At 39.9% G+C, this 16200-nt stretch overlaps 2 protein-coding genes across 2 annotated transcripts; both read right to left on the bottom strand.

Moving 5' to 3' along the window:
- Positions 1–396: 396 nt before the first annotated feature.
- LOC131997327 (uncharacterized) lies at positions 397–9971 on the bottom strand. Its single transcript, XM_059368160.1, has 2 exons — positions 9904–9971; positions 397–1506 (listed from the first exon to the last, which is right to left on the bottom strand). The coding sequence occupies exons 1-2, from the start codon at positions 9912–9914 to the stop codon at positions 669–671; spliced, it is 849 nt and encodes a 282-aa protein (XP_059224143.1). The 5' UTR covers positions 9915–9971; the 3' UTR covers positions 397–668.
- Positions 9972–13306: 3335 nt separating this feature from the next.
- Positions 13307–13938, bottom strand: LOC106081197 (uncharacterized). The gene is made up of 3 exons (XM_013243002.2): positions 13831–13938; positions 13659–13770; positions 13307–13589 (listed from the first exon to the last, which is right to left on the bottom strand). The coding sequence occupies exons 1-3, from the start codon at positions 13888–13890 to the stop codon at positions 13531–13533; spliced, it is 231 nt and encodes a 76-aa protein (XP_013098456.1). The 5' UTR covers positions 13891–13938; the 3' UTR covers positions 13307–13530.
- Between the last annotated feature and the right edge of the window lie 2262 nt (positions 13939–16200).

The following is a 16200-nucleotide window of genomic DNA, read 5'->3' as shown; positions in this document are numbered from 1 at the left end:
TACCTTGCATTTTCACTACATGTGTGTGTCTTTTGAAATTTTGATGTTTCTTTGCGCTGATTCTGTCCTTCTTAAGGCCATGCATTTATCGTGAAAATCGTGCTAACCTGGCAATGCCACTCAATATTAAAACGATACAAACATGGGATTCGAAAACCAGACCTCGCAGATTGTACAATTCTGGTAGTAAATGTGATGAGTGGACTGTATTGGATGCTTCCAGAACCGTAACAATTTACCATTGAAAGTACAGAAGAAGAAGAAAAAAGGCAAGGTTTCAGTTTGCTAATGTGGAACAGTTTATTAGCGATTTCTTTGCTTACCGCCTCCTAACGATGATGCTGCACAAGTGAAGTTAGTTGAGGCTAAGCAAAAGCGCGAAAGACGCCCTTTTGATTTAGTAAAGTATTTCAGCCGTATAGATAATGTTAGAAAGAGACAAAAAGGGGGTTTAGTACGTACTAGTTAGTAATCAATTCGTTGCGATACATATTAGGATGAAAGCGTTGCCAATCTTATATTAATTAACGTTAAAGAAAATTCAAATGGTTAAATTCAATATAATTCATTTGCCTTATTCTAAAGATGTTTATGACTTATATAAAAATGACTGCAAAAATGTTGTTGAAGTTGCTTCAACATGCCGGCCGCCTTGCAACACTGCAAAATCAGTAGTGACAAGCACCTGAGATGACCCAGCCAAAGATGGTACTCTGTACTAGTGGCATATTGGAAGACGATTGGATTAGGCCAGCTCGTAAAACTTTGGATAGTTGATCATTCGCCACAATGATTTCAATATTCGATGGGTGAAAAAAATGTGGGTCTGCCAGGTCGGTTAGATGGTCATACAACGCTTTAAGTTTTGGCTCATTAGTGGCTTTTGGTAGCACGGTGTGAAATTGAGATTTTACTAAACCATGAATCTGAATTTTTATTAAAGGGTCATGATACGATTCCAGATTTAAGCAGCAATACTCTTTGCCATCTCGCTTAGTAGTGCGAACATTAAGGCGTTCGACCAATTCTTTCAAAACCACGGTCTGAGCTTCTCCAGAGCTAAGCAGCAATCGCGCTTTTTTTGGACCAGTAGATGTCACGATCCGAGCAAGAGCAGTAGGAAGGAAAACGTGCATTGTTGGACGTCGGCTCAAACGCTCATTTAAGTGTTTCTGACGGCTAGAGGCTACAGGTGTTTCCCGAAGAGCTGAATCGCTTCTTCCGTTTCCTTTCGTCTTAAAATGGGCATTCCGATTTTGTTGTTTGGTTCCAGAGGATTTGTCGTCGGTATGAACCATAGTGTGGTGATTTTGTTGGCATACCATGCACTTTTGCCTGGATGGGCACCAGCTTCGTGTATGTGCAGTGCATAGGCAATTGAAACAAAAGCCTTTTTCTCTTATGACCTTCCGTCGTTCCGAGACAGGCATACGTTGAAATTTGGGACAATGTTTTAGGAAATGTCTTTCCTCGCAGATACGACACTTTGGTGTGCTAGATGTTGAGCTGAAATGTAGGATTTGGTATATTTAATGTGTGAACGGATTTGGAGAAATTTGACAACTAAGCTTTTGGAAGGATACACAGTTTAACCAAGGGTCGAACAATTGTACCCCTCTGTGTGCGTATTTCCGCCACACGAACCTTTGAATCTTGCCCAGTAAATACTTTGATAACTCTACCTAAGCACCATTCAGTAGGGGGTAAATTGTCTTCCTTGACCACAACGAAGTCATCCTTTTCTAAATTTTGTTGAGATGATTTCCATTTATATCTTCTTTGTAGTTCACAAACATATTCGTTTTTCCACCGTTTAGAAAACATTATTTGCAAAGATTTCAGTCTTTGCCAGCGATTCATCAAAGAGAGATTGTCTGAATACTCTTCAGGGATCGCCATAAGCGCTGCTCCTCTTATGAAATGGCCAGGGGTTAAAGGAATAAGATCAGTCGGGTCCTCGCTTATTGGTGACAATGGTCTGGAATTAAGCACACTTTCTATCCTGACCAACAGTGTGGAAAATTCCTCATAAGTAAATTTGAGATTGGAGGCAACTTTCCGTAAATGAGCCTTCATGCTCTTTACAGCTGCCTCCCACAGGCCACCCATATGTGGAGCATGGGGTGGAATGAAATGCCAGGAAAACCCGTACATTCCGTACTTCTCTGCAACCGATTTCTCGGCCTTTCTGAGGAACTCCTTGTATTCCCTTAAGAGAGATCTACTTGCTCCAATGAAATTGGTACCATTGTCTGAGAAGACTTTTTTAGGAAACCCCCGTCGTCCTACGAAACGATTAAAGGTGGAAAGAAAGGCCTCAGTGGAAAGGTCTGAACAGGCCTCCAAGTGAATAGCCCTGGTCGATAGGCAGACAAATATAGCAGCGTATCCCTTTTGCAATTTCGCATTTCGCAATTTGGAAGTTTTCAATTCAAACGGACCTGCAAAATCAAGTCCAGTGTGCGTAAAAGGCAAAGAGAATGTGCATCTTTCAGCCGGTAATGCAGCCATAATTTGGTTTCTCACTCGATGTTTATAAACGGTACAGATTTTGCAACTCCTGACACAATGACGTACAGCGCTCTTTAGGCGAATGATGTAGAACTCCTGTCGAATAGCACGCAACATGGTTTGATGCTCCGCATGTAAAAGAATCTTATGTGTATAATCAATAAACAGCTTGCAAAACCTGGAATTCTGTGGCACTATGATGGGAAATCTTTCGTTAAAGCTTAAGTCCGAGTTTGCCAAGCGGCCATTTACTCGCAGCAGACCATGTTCGTCGAGAAATGGATTTAAAGTCAATAACCTACTTTTGCAATTAATAGGTTGGTGGGACTCAAGGGCCTGGTATTCGGCAGAAAAGTATGAAATCTGTGCAAGTCTTACTAATCGAAATTTTGTAGAAATAATCTCCTGCGGAGAAATGAATACATTTTCTGTTTCCGGGAAGTTCCTTTTTTGACATCTCCTTGCAAATCGCAGCATGAAACAGATTACCCGTAGAGCCCGATCGAGAGATGAGAACCGTTCCAGTATATCGTCAATCACTTGTGTTTGGCAGGTAATAACCTTTTTCTCGATAAAAGCCTCTTTGTAGGTCATTTGCTTAGGCCAAAACTCAGATGGTTTGACGAGCCACTGTGGTCCATGCCACCATAAATGATTTGCGTCTAGTTCTGACGCAGTACATCCACGAGTACCAATGTCGGAAGGGTTATCCTTGGTTGGAACGTATCTCCAGTTGACATTTCCAACGTTTTCTAGTATCTCGGAAACTTTATTGGCAACAAAGGTTTTCCAGTAAAATGGAGGTTTTTGTAGCCAGGATAATGTAATGGTAGAATCTGACCACAGATATATTTCTGAAACAGTGAAGCTTAAATGTTGACGAACTGATTTCAACAATTTTGATAGCAGTGTAGCTCCACATAATTCCAGCCTGGGAAGACTGACAGTTTTCAACGGTGCCACTTTGCTTTTGGAAACTAACAGAAACGATGTTGTAGCGCTATCCGAAATAGTTGATACAATGTACAAACAGGCGCAGTATGCTTTCTCAGAAGCGTCACAGAAGCCATGAATTTGAATCCTTGCCTCTGGGGCGTAATGGATCCACCGAGGAATTTTAATATTCTCAATTTCATTGAAATTTGAAAGAAACATATTCCACTTTTCCAAGGAGTGTGGTTTGACTTCCTCATCCCAGTTCGTGCCGTCAATCCAAAGCTGTTGCATGAGAATTTTGGCCAATACAATTATCGGGGTTAACCAACCAGCTGGATCGAATAGTTTAGCAACTATAGACAATATTTTCCGTTTAGTAATCGGAGTAGACGGAATGGAAATGTTGGTGACTTTGTAATAAAATTGATCAGACATAGCATTCCATCGAATGCCTAATGTTTTGGTATCGCTTGTTTCTTCGATTTTCAAAAAATCTTCTGTAAGAAGGTCTTCCGGGGGCAAGTGTTGAAGAATTTTAGAGTGATTAGCCGTCATTTTTTTTAGAGGGAAACCCGCAGAATTTAACAAGTCAATAAGTTCCAAGACGTGTGATCGGGCTTCCGTTATTGTGTGTCCACCCGAAAGAATGTCGTCCACATAGATTTGGGTTCGTAGAATGGATGCAGCCGTTGGGTGGGTATTCTTTCCATCTTCACTCAATTGCAACAGTGTGCGTATAGCCAGATATGGTGCACAGTTCACACCGAATGTGACAGTTTTTAACCAGAAATCATCAACCCCTTCACTAGTCGAGTTACGAAACAGTATCTTTTGATAGGGTCTGTCCTCTTCGTGAATCAGAATTTGGCGGTACATCTTTTCAATGTCGCCATTAAACACATACTTAAAAAATCGCCAGCGCAATATAACGTTCATTAGATCGTTTTGAAGAGTGGGGCCTGTATGTAGCATGTCGTTCAATGAAACTCCTGTAGAAGTTTTTTTGGATGCGTTAAATACCACTCTTAATTTGGTGGAGACGCTTTCAGATCTAACCACAGCATGGTGCGGTAGATAAAAAGAAGAGTAGCGATTGTTCTCACATATTTCCATTGATGGCGCGATTTCCATGTGATCAAGCTTTAAATATTCAGATAATACCCTTTTGTATTCTTTGGCAAGTTCAGGAGAATGTCCAAGAGTTTTCTCCATACGAAAGAATTGTCCCATAGCAATACGTCGCGAAGATCCGAGTACTCTATCAGGCGGTAAATCCTGTCGGAATGGCAGGCGGACCCTGTATCTCCCATCAGGCAGACGATCAGTTGTCTTTCGGAAAAATTCTTCGCACCGGGCATCACTTTCAGAAAGAGGTTTTGCAATTGGAACTTCCTCTATTTCCCAGAACTTTCGAATGTCGTCATTTAGAGTATCAGTGGATACCACCCAGGAAGCAAATGTTGTAACAGAGCGTGGTCTTGGTGGTCCACTTATCAGCCACCCAAATTCCGTTTCCTGTGCCAAAAGACTTCCAGAAACATTCTTTTGAACACCAGATTTAATGATATACGGTAAAATATCGCTTCCAAGCAACATATCTATGGGGCCAGGCTTAAAGAAGTTTGGATCTGCCAATTCCAGGCGATTTAACGCCGACCAATCAGAAATTTGGGTGGGAGCACCTGGCATTAAATGCTTCAGATTGGAAATAACAATGGCCGAGGTGCGTAATTTGAAGTCAGACTTTCGGGACTGCAGAGTAACATCACACAGTTTAGATGAGTTTTCCAGAACGGTTCCTCCTAACCCAGATATTCGAGTTAACGACTTTTTAGTGGGGATTGAAAGTTGTCTAACAATTCGACTTGAAATAAAGGACTCCTGAGAGCCTTGATCAACAAATACCCGAATGGCAAACAATGTTCCCAAGTGCTCGATGTTCACTAAGGCGGTAGGTAAAACCGTTTCTTGTCCGGAGTTTGCAAAATTAGATTGGACATTCGATACATCATCATAGGCGGCATAGGAAGTAGATGGCTCATCCTCATATTGTGCATCGACGTGAAATGAGGATGATTCATGTTGGTTGTTTTGTGAGCTGTTTCCGGTTGTTCCACTTGTATGTCTTGCACCTGAATTCCTATTTCCGGCGGGGCCAGTGGGATCCGGGTGTAGCATAGTATGATGTGATTGCTGACAAGTCTGGCACAACTTTTCGCTTTGGCAATTCTGAGCCTGATGTCCGTAGGAGAGACAGTTCTCACAAATCTTGTTGGTAGAAACAAACTTTTTCTTCTTACCCAGTGGCCAAGCCTTAAATTGTGGACAGCCCCTCAAAGAATGGTTCTGTCGACAAATTTTGCATGGGCGATAATTCGAATCCGACTTCGTGTGAAAATTCTGAGATTTGTGAGCAGATTGAGAAGAATTCGTCGGTCTCTTCATATCGGAAATTGACTCTAACATGTCTAACCTTTTCGCGATAAAATCATCCAGTTGACTCCAACTTGGCATTGATTTGTGGTCATCTATTGAATTCTCCCAAGCAGTAAGTGTTTCGTCCGGCAGCCTGGACGACACCCAGAAAACAAGAAAAGGGTCCCATGATAAAACAGATAAACCGTAGGACCTTAGAACAGTCAGACAGTTGTTAACTGTGAATTGTAAGTTCCTCAAAGCCTTCCCTTTCTCTGAGGATACGTGTTCAGTTTCGAAAATTCTCCTAAGTTGGTAATTTATCAGAATGCGTCTATTTTCATAACGCGATCGCAGAGCCTCCCAAGCCAACTTGAAATTTTCATCAGTGAGCGCAAACTGTTTCACGATCTGATTTGCCTCCCCACGCGTCTTTGACCGAAGGTGGAATAGCTTCTGCGCAGGAGACAATTTGGGGTGTTTGGCATAAATTGCCGTAAACATGTCCCTGAAACTCGGCCACTTATCGTAGCCACCACTAAAAAATTCAGTGTCGCATGGCGGGACTTTTACAACGAAACCCCCATCTTCCGTAGCCCTAGTCTCTGTTTCCTCCTTCGCCTTAGACTTCTCCAGCTTCTGCCTCTCAATTTGAACCAAATCAAGAATAGCCGCCTTACAGGCCTTGTATGCCCTACAAGATTCAGAGAACTTCGAGTGAATCGCATTGCGCACCTCTTGAGTGTACTCAGGTTTTTCAGACGTCATCTCCGTCTCATAAACCTGTGTCAGTTGACGCCAACGTCGCTCCAAGTCATCTAGTTCGACCTGCAAACTAGATGCAGTATGATCCTCAATGGGAATTCCAGAAAAATTGGCGCAAAAAGTGACCACTTGGTCCGAAAAAAAGATAAACCTCTGGGAACTCATCTTCAGCTGAATGTGAGAAGCGACGAAATACCAAACAAACTACAAAATTTGAGAGTATAACAAATAATGGCCTATTCAAATAACCTCAAATGGTACCTTTATCAGTGAAATAAAAGGGTAATATATAGACCTCTACTCGAACTCAACACAGATTGCTCTTCGAAAACCGCCGAAGACAACTCAGGTCCAATAACAAAACATCAATTACCAATCGCGATCATAGGAATTCCGTACCAACGTGAATATAGTACAAAATTCAACTTGGTCAAATATATCCGGTTACAGGTCTTAACGGATGATCCTAAAACGCAGTGAACCAATTAAAACCCCAGCACGGAACTTGTGTATACTGGTCTCCTTCGAAATATGGTCACTCTCTTTCTCCCAGTCACTAAGCCATTCGTGATAAAATGATTCTGAGAAAAAAAAAATTCCACCAAACGTCTTGGGACTTCCTCCTGAGCTCTTCTTCCAGAAAGGAACTCTGAATAGTAACGCGTGCGTGCTATGGACTTCTTCTACCCCGATTCAACGTGCTCTCCTCCTCAGCGGCGGAGCGATTAATCCCAAAGTTCAGTGCTAATATTTCCGGTTCACCGTACTAAGTCTCTTATCTCCGAAATAGATAAATAAACCAAAGTTCTATGGCTCCTAAGGTGTCAATTGGTAATTCATATGAAATATAGTATGTCAAGTGTCACCTATATCCCAAGCCAGGACATATAAGGTGTAATGTAAAAATACAGGTGAGAGATGGGTTCAGTCCCATACAATTCATTCAGGTAAGCAATATGGTAAATAAATTCATGCGCTTAGATTGAAAATAATCGACTGGAGGTAAATAGGAAAAAAATTAAGGTAGCATAATGGGTTCAATACAAATAAGGGTTCCAATGTTGCGGTACTCTCTAATAAGCTGTTTATTTAGAAAATAACCATTTTATGGTTTCATGGCGAGAAATTGGGTAAGTGGGTAACAGAGTAATCGTTTCCTGGGATAATATATATGTATGTGCATTGACGTGGATTGTCCTTTATTATTCGATATATGACCTACATATATTCTCATCCCAAAGTATAGGTGAGTCAATATAAGCATCAAATATTATATTCAAGTATTGATGTCAAACTTCATCAAGATAACTTCATAACCTGATGTGCATATATCTCTAAAATTTAATTCGTGTTTAATTTCTTTCCTCCTCATGTATGAAATTTGTAGGAGCATCGTAGCCATCTGTCTACACATAACAATACATGTTTCATCTTCCAACCGGTGTATTATTGACAAATTCGTTTTAATTCAATTCCCGGCTGTGATTGGCCACTTGTCATACATGACACCTGTTGGACACTTTCAATTTTAAATATACAATCTCCTTTTGACTTCCAGATAATTTCGTGAATTCTTCGTTACATCCAGATTTTTATTTAGAAAATGTAGCGTTTTTTGGCAATATCGCGTGTTTTTCAGGGACTGAAAGCCAACCACTATTTAAATTGATTTTCTCATAGGAATTTATAAAATTTTGTCAATGAAACTTACGTGAAACCATTGTTTCAATGAAAATAGAAAATTGTCATGATAAAAGGTAAGGTTCAAGGAAAAGTAGCAACATTCATAAAACAGCTTTTCTATGAAGAATGAAATTTCAGTAGTGACTTCACAAACGGCCCTCGTATGTATACTTTGTAACATGAATGCACTCACCGCTAACCTTCTCTCCCCCTTTTGCAAATCATACCGGTTTCTTGTCTGACTTAGCCGCTAATACTCCATGTGTCTCCAATTTCCAACAAATTCTATGATGTATTTGGGGCTTTTTCCCTTTCGTTTCTAGCACATGGAATTCAATTATTCAATGGATGCTAATCGATGTTAAGGCACAATTTTTCTTTTTTCTTTTCTTTAAACCGGAAACTTCCTTGCTTTTTACACACGCTTTAATTTCAGTAAGAACAAACTTGTCTAATTAGATTTTGCCACAACTATGTTTTAAACTTTCTATACACTTTCAACTTTATTTCCGTTCACCTCAATAGTTTTCTAATTAGAATCTTCCACATTTCTATTACGAAAAAGTTTTTGTTTTTCTCTTTTCTAAAGATTATTTCTTCATATTCATACACCATCCATGCAGCCTCGCTTCAAAAACTAAATGAGGAATCGCCTCTCATTGGTCTTCTAGCAGCCTGAATGTATTCGTCTGCAGATCAGCACGGCTCTGTACGTATAAGAGATGAGTTTGGCTTTATGTATTTGCAGTGGAGTGGAAGAAGTCTCAATCTAAGAGAGTCAGTAATGGAAAGTTAGAGGTCTCAACCGTAGTCGCATAGGATTGGGAGCCTGTTAGTTAAGCCAGTGTGAAATGACAAATCCAATGGCAAAGGGAAGAGCGTCCGTGATGAGATTTCGTTTCTACCTCTTCCTCTGTACGTAGAGAATTATGTATGCCAGCAGCGGCGTGGGCGTGAAGTGCAACAAAATTTATATATTCGAGAATTACGAGTATATCAGTATAAGTAAAAAAAAAAAAAAAAAAAAAAAAAAAAAAAAATTGTGTCTCTTTGCGATCACTTATGTATAACAAAAGTGTGCAAATTACACCAGTGCTATTAGAGTATTACTCTCTAATCTGCAATTTCTTGTTGTTGCAAAGACAGATTGGAATGACAGCAACTTAGATAACAGTCGTACTCTTAAGTTCTGGGTTAGAAAACAGCAATGCAAATACACACTTTATGTCTATTTATTCCTATAGTCTCATAAAATTAAATGCTCTGAAGATTATCTTAAGCTCGTGAAGCAAGATTCGATCGTTCATATATTTTTGCTCGTGAAGCAATATTAAATCTTTATATAGTCTGCTTGTGAAGCAAGATTCGATTTCCATATATTTTTTGCTCGTGAAGCAAAATTAGTTTCCGAAGGTATCATCAAGAAACTCTTTTGACAAGAGCATTGAGAATTATTCATGTGGACTATGTGCGCCTTTTTTGGGTTTCAACAGTACAAAAGACAGTTTTTTATTTTTGGACTTTCATGTCATGTAACATTCAAATTTAATCGCCAAATCCCTATCCGTTCACACATTAATAAATCCTACGTACCTTTTTCCCATTGTCTTCTATGGAAGTTATAGAATAATTTGTTTTTAAACTAGAGCGGTGGACGTGATCCCAGCTAGCTTTATAGATTCACTTGTTCTTTCCAGGTTCGATGGACCATGTACAATTCTGGTAGTAAATGTGATGAGTGGACTGTATTGGATGCTTCCAGAACCGTAACAATTTACCATTGAAAGTACAGAAGAAGAAGAAAAAAGGCAAGGTTTCAGTTTGCTAATGTGGAACAGTTTATTAGCGATTTCTTTGCTTACCGCCTCCTAACGATGATGCTGCACAAGTGAAGTTAGTTGAGGCTAAGCAAAAGCGCGAAAGACGCCCTTTTGATTTAGTAAAGTATTTCAGCCGTATAGATAATGTTAGAAAGAGACAAAAAGGGGGTTTAGTACGTACTAGTTAGTAATCAATTCGTTGCGATACATATTAGGATGAAAGCGTTGCCAATCTTATATTAATTAACGTTAAAGAAAATTCAAATGGTTAAATTCAATATAATTCATTTGCCTTATTCTAAAGATGTTTATGACTTATATAAAAATGACTGCAAAAATGTTGTTGAAGTTGCTTCAACACAGATGCAAATAGGAATGATATCAGGCCTCGAAGTCGCCGCCTTTTCCCGCTTGGATGGATAATGGGCACACCTCGGTATGATGAGATCGCACTAGTTACTGCATATTGGTAGATATCCTGCATACCTACCTTGTATGAGACAGTTGTGAGCGGAACAATGAGGTATTGGCGGAGCGCGTTCTTAAACATTCAGATTTTCTTCTTCTTGTTTCTGGAAGGGAGGGTCAGCCCGGTAAGTCGGAAGTTCGGGTTCTCCCTATGGCAGCCCAGGAGCAACCGTTTACATAGAACTTCTCAGTTGTACCTAACCATAAAGATCTTGGTATCCTCTTGTAGATGGTCGGTGATCGCCATATGGTGACATCCTGCGATGGTCCAAGTGCTGTGTTATGACAGGTTTCTGGGTTTCACCAGTTTGTTTCGCACACCATCGCGGTCGATACATGGGTCGTATAGCTTATCATCGGTTGCCCGATCGCCTTATAGATCGTCTACAGGGTAACCTTGTCCATTCCCCAGGTGCTGCCGGCCAAATATTTGAGGACTCTGTTCTTGTTCCTTGCCCTTTCGCAGATCGTAGTACCATGGACCGACATTGCGATGCAGTTGTCGAGGGTTGGGGATCGCTTGTCCATCGACCTGTATATCAAGCTCTATGGTGTAATCGGTTGTCCGCGGTGAATAATGTTCCCGATGATTTGGTAGGGGAGATTTTCAGATTGCGGCTCCTGAAAAAGTCTGCAAAGTCCCGTAGACAAATATTTATTTGCTCACACAATCCCTCGCCAGGACAGAGCAATCATCTGCATATGATATAATCTCCACACCAGAAGGTGATTGAGGAGGTTAAACTCTATGGCGTTTCGTCTTAGTATTCCTCAACTCCACATGCAGTTATATTTCACAATTCACCGCACACATTGTTCACAATTTACCTTTTCTTCGAGTTCGGGAGATCAGACTCAATAAGGTCATTGAACAGAATGGTGTGGTTGACTGTGTCAATCGAGAGCCACAAGGACAGTGCGCTCATGAGGCCGTTTCGTATTCTGACCGCTGCTGATAAGTGTGATGATATCGGTGATAGAGCTGGCACTATCGATATTTTTTGCGAAATTGAACAAAAATAAGCGATTCGACACTGAATATATGATACATTGCGCCTATAGAGGGCGCAATTTTCATTCGATTAGGCTACAATTTTGTGCAATGATTTCTCTCATGACTTCCAACTGATTTCTTTTAAATTTGGCTTTATTCGGTTTTGTCTCTAGTTGCATGCTCGATAAATTGAATATCAAAATGATTTGCACATTGTTTTGAACCTCGTATCTGGTGTCAATTGATGGGCTGTTGAGTGATCTCAGTGCTGACACAATCTAGTGGCACCAGAGCCTGTGTTGCATTTCTCGACTTGCTTCACCCATGTTGTTGTGGTTGTAGCCATCCTCATCTAGCTCCTGTAGGTGAGCAAGCTCGTTCCGGTCCAAAGGACCGATCGCCGCGGGAACAGGATGGCCATTGTTAATTAAAAGGCGCCAATAACCAGCCTTGCCATATCATAGCATCATAGGCAATCAGCATTTGTGCCGGCGCCGCCCGGCCTCTCGATGAGTCTCTTCAGTCGATACCGCTGATTTTCCTCGACTGCAGTTGCAGCTACTCCAGATTTAGCATTCCACTATCACCAACCTGGTAGCTCGCAGCTAAGCTTCTCGTGACAGCAATGTACACCACACAGGTCGGATCTCAACGTTCCAGCCTGTGTGGTGCTCACAGCTATCCCGTATGGGGCCCAAATTTTGCGTTTGCGATCTTTCACCAATCAATGTCAATCTCTTCATTAAGTTTGCTTAGCCTTGTGCTGCCAGGTTTGGCCAGGCGAAACTCCTAACCTTCCTCGGCCTAACTCACTGCTTCGGCAGTTAAATTTGGTCTGATGGTCGGTATTCTACCGCCTGGGATCAATCTGGCATCTGCTGTCGTGATGACAGATCAGAGAATCCTTGCTGCGCTGTGAACATCTGAAGTGGGCGGTTGTTGTCGGAATGCGTCTTCAGCTTCTGAGAAAAGGAAAATATCGTTCCTTAGCTAAAGAGAAAATACTCACTGTTTCAAAAAGTTTGTCCTGATATAAATGTTTGGAAACTCACTAAATTTACAAAATTGGCAATTTTTAAGGAAAAGTTTCCTCAGGTGAAAGATGTTTAACTTGAGTTGTAGTAATTCTTACCATAAATGCTAGTAAAATAGATACTTGACTTTATAACAATTTTTTAAAAAGGAAACCCCCTTTAATGATGGTTAAAATATCGATGAAGGTTGGGAAAATGAATTTAGGAACAAGAGATTAATCTTTTATAGACCAAGAAAAAAACCTGCAAAATATTGTTCAGATGGGACCAATTTGGATATCGCCCACATATCGATCGATCTACCTATTGAAGGTCTTTCGCCCGTAAATTATGTATGATATACCCAATTGTGCTCAAATTTGGCAAAGTGAGTTGTATTAGGCCCCTCGATATTCTTAATTCAATGTTCGGCCCGGAGCTTAATCTCTTTTTACTTGTTTTAAGTAATTTTTACTAGTGCGTGGTGGGGGATATATGATTAAAGCTCCTTTGCTTTATTCATTTTCATTTGCTTTTTTCCCCTCATTTCTCTTGCGCACCTCGTCTTTTTGTCACTCTATGACTTTTGTTAAATAATTTTTATTTTATTTTAAGGTTTTGGATTATTCCTGGCTTTTGCCATAGCAGCAGCTAATAATTAAGTTGAAAATTTATTACTGCGGTAGATAAACAGCAAAATGTTAGTTTGGTTATATCATTTTTGTATTTAGACGACAAACTAAACTAAACAAAAAAACGAAAACAAATGCTAAACATATACAAACATTACCACACTTGATTCAAGGATATATTAAAGGACGATTTGGTAGAGTGGGGGAAAAGGCAACATAATCCATAGGTAGGTAACATGAATTTATTTCCTGGACATTTCAATAGCAAGTGAGAGGTATTAAGCCGGATGTGTTTAACTGGTCGAGGTAGCAGCTGTGGTAGAAGGTGGTGGAGCGCCATTTGGAGGAGGTCCTATTTGAGAGAAGGACAATAGTAAATACATTTTTTTTCAAACGCAGAGTCATGTTTGTGAAAAATTACCTCTAGGTGGCATGCCGCTGGGAGGAGGACCATTTGGTGGTGGACCACTAGGTCTGGCCCCATTGGGAGGTGGTGGAGGCCAGGAATTGCCACCTTGTTGTTGGGGAAAACTCTAAACGACAAAATTTTCTTTTTAGCTTTCTTTGAATAAAGTTGAGAATTTTCAGCTTACCATAACAGTTCCCACTAAAAATGCCCAAATGGCTAAGAGCACTACAATCTTTTTCCACATTTTGTTATCAACTGCAATAGTCAACTGTCATCACTAGGCATTTTTATATAAAATTCAAAACTCCTACTCTAGTAGTTTTCCCTCTTTCTCTATGTCTAATTCTAAAATGCATTTAGTTTGAAACGAAGCGTATCATTCTAATAGAATGTCTAACAAAAAACAAATTTTATAGATGTTTTCATTATAAATGTTATGATTATTGTGAAATTGTAACAATAATTATTATTGAACGTGTGTGGCAAATTAAATCACAACCTGTGGTTAGTGTGAAATGCTCGAGGGTTTTTGTTTTTGCAGTCCAGCAATAACAATTAAGATCCCAGTTAGTTTTCGGTTATTAAATAAATTGTTGAACATATGGGTAAAAGCTTAATGAGCCTAAGAGTATGAATGAAATGAAATAGCCAGTACAAAGTTTTCAACACATGCAGGTAATTGAGGAAAATTGAATTACGTTTGAAAACAAAAACGTTTATTGCAAACATATTTTGTTTGGAACGTAGGCTAAGGTTTTGCAGTTGTAGCGGAATTTTGTGGCTGAGGACACTAGAAAAGAGTTAAGAAAATATTGTATACGGTAGTTGAGTCAACAAAATAACCTGTTTAAAAAAATTGTTTACGGCAAACATATTTTGTTCAGAATAAAGGTACAGAATTTGTGATTTTATTGGAATTTTTTTTTAAACATAATTTTTGTTTATTCAACGCATTTATGAATAAGACACCATGATTCGATTCTTAAATTCCCCTGCAATCAAAAATACTGAACCATATTCCAAACATAATATGTTTGCCATAAACATTTTTTTTGTCAAATGTAGCTTATTTCCCTCAACTTCTACCGTTGTTTACTTTTACCTTACGAATGTAAAGAGTTCCTGAGAATACACCCCAATTCAAATTGAATAATACTTTGCTATAAACTCGAAAATTGTTGCAAGCATTATAGTTGAAGCACTTACTAATGGTGTGGAAAGCACCATAATGACACATGTAAAAATTTGTTTATGAGCAACATTTCATCACATGTTTGCTTTCATATAAACAAATTTTATTACACATTTGAAAAAAAAAATAGATGAGTTTGCTGTAAAATACCATGTAAAGTTGGGTTTTTGGAAAAACCACATACAAAATTATGGGCCAACAATAAAATGTTACAAAATTAAGTAACGCCATTTCGCTGTTACAATAATTATAGGAAAAACAGCGGCCAGAAAGTATCTAGAAAATCCCCTAAGATTCTGCTAAGAGTGTAAACAATTAGGATAAGTATGCCTGTTTTGGAGTTATTTATGAATGAATTAGGGTTCTAGGGTCTAAAGGTTTCAAAAAGTGAGCGGACCGATGTTTGACACCCCTACCATCATTGATTCTACTAAAATGGAACAGATGTGTAAATACTTGATTAGTATTGAAGAAATCAATTTGTATTGACACTTCTACGGTCGGAGAACGGACTACTCCTTAAGCGTCTTGGCTTTTGGTGAGAAAAGGTAGAACGGTCTGTACGACTGCCTATCTTCCAAACATCGGGTACTAAAAGAGTTCAAACAAAAGGTGTATAAAGTATTCGACTCCAGGTGGATTCAGATTCTTCAGCATCAACATAGAGATTCCGTCGAGTTATAACGCCTTGGGTGACTTGGTACTATGGATGACATTCGTTACTTTGTCCTCGGTAAATTGCGATGGGGGTCCATGGACTCGTAAACCACGGATATGACGAATGGCTCTTCTCATTATCTTGTCACTCTGAGGATGCTCTATAAATTGATGGTTGAACAACCTGGCGCATCTCAGTCAGTCAGTGTCAGACACAGCTACGTCGCCAAAAGTTACTGAGGTTCTGTCATTCCCTCTACCGCGATTCAAGAGTGACGTAACTGTAGACCACAGCTTGGCTAAACCGGTACCTAAGTTACATTGCTCCAAGTGTTTCAGCCACAAAGTCCGCTACCCTGTTTTTGCCAGTTTCAGCTCTATGATTCTGAGGTTAGTGGGGTCCGTGCAACGAATTCCATCACGCTTGTCTGCGATAACCGCTGCCTGCGCCGGGAAATTGGATCGCACTTGGGATGTTTGACCGGCTGGTATAAAGTATAAATTTTTTTGAAGTTTTGCCCATTAACATTCAATTAAGGAACAGGGGCTGTGTTAACGATGTCACATAATTTTCTCTCGGCAACTAGCATATTTGAGAGGGAGTACGCCCAATGAAGCGGTGACTGGTGTACTCTATGCAGCCGACGCAATCTGCCTTCTTATAATTGATAAATGTTTGGCGCTCAGAGTTTACGAAGTCGGGTG

The sequence above is a fragment of the Stomoxys calcitrans genome, chromosome 4 (assembly GCF_963082655.1).
Source record: "Stomoxys calcitrans chromosome 4, idStoCalc2.1, whole genome shotgun sequence".
Classification (NCBI taxonomy): Eukaryota; Metazoa; Arthropoda; class Insecta; order Diptera; family Muscidae; genus Stomoxys; species Stomoxys calcitrans.
Note: the sequence above shows the minus strand (reverse complement) of the source record. Positions and strands in the feature narration are given on the sequence as shown.

What these genes read in the sequence shown, in the direction of transcription:
- LOC106081197 (XM_013243002.2), bottom strand. Translation starts at nt 13,890, where the DNA reads ATGTGGAAAAAGATTGTAGTGCTCTTAGCCATTTGGGCATTTTTAGTG. An exon ending in TTTTAGTGGGAACTGTTATG is followed by an intron (nt 13,771 to 13,830) that starts GTAAGCTGAAAA and finishes TTTGTCGTTTAG; the next exon opens with AGTTTTCCCCAACAACAAGG. An exon ending in CAGCGGCATGCCACCTAGAG is followed by an intron (nt 13,590 to 13,658) that starts GTAATTTTTCAC and finishes TCTCTCAAATAG; the next exon opens with GACCTCCTCCAAATGGCGCT.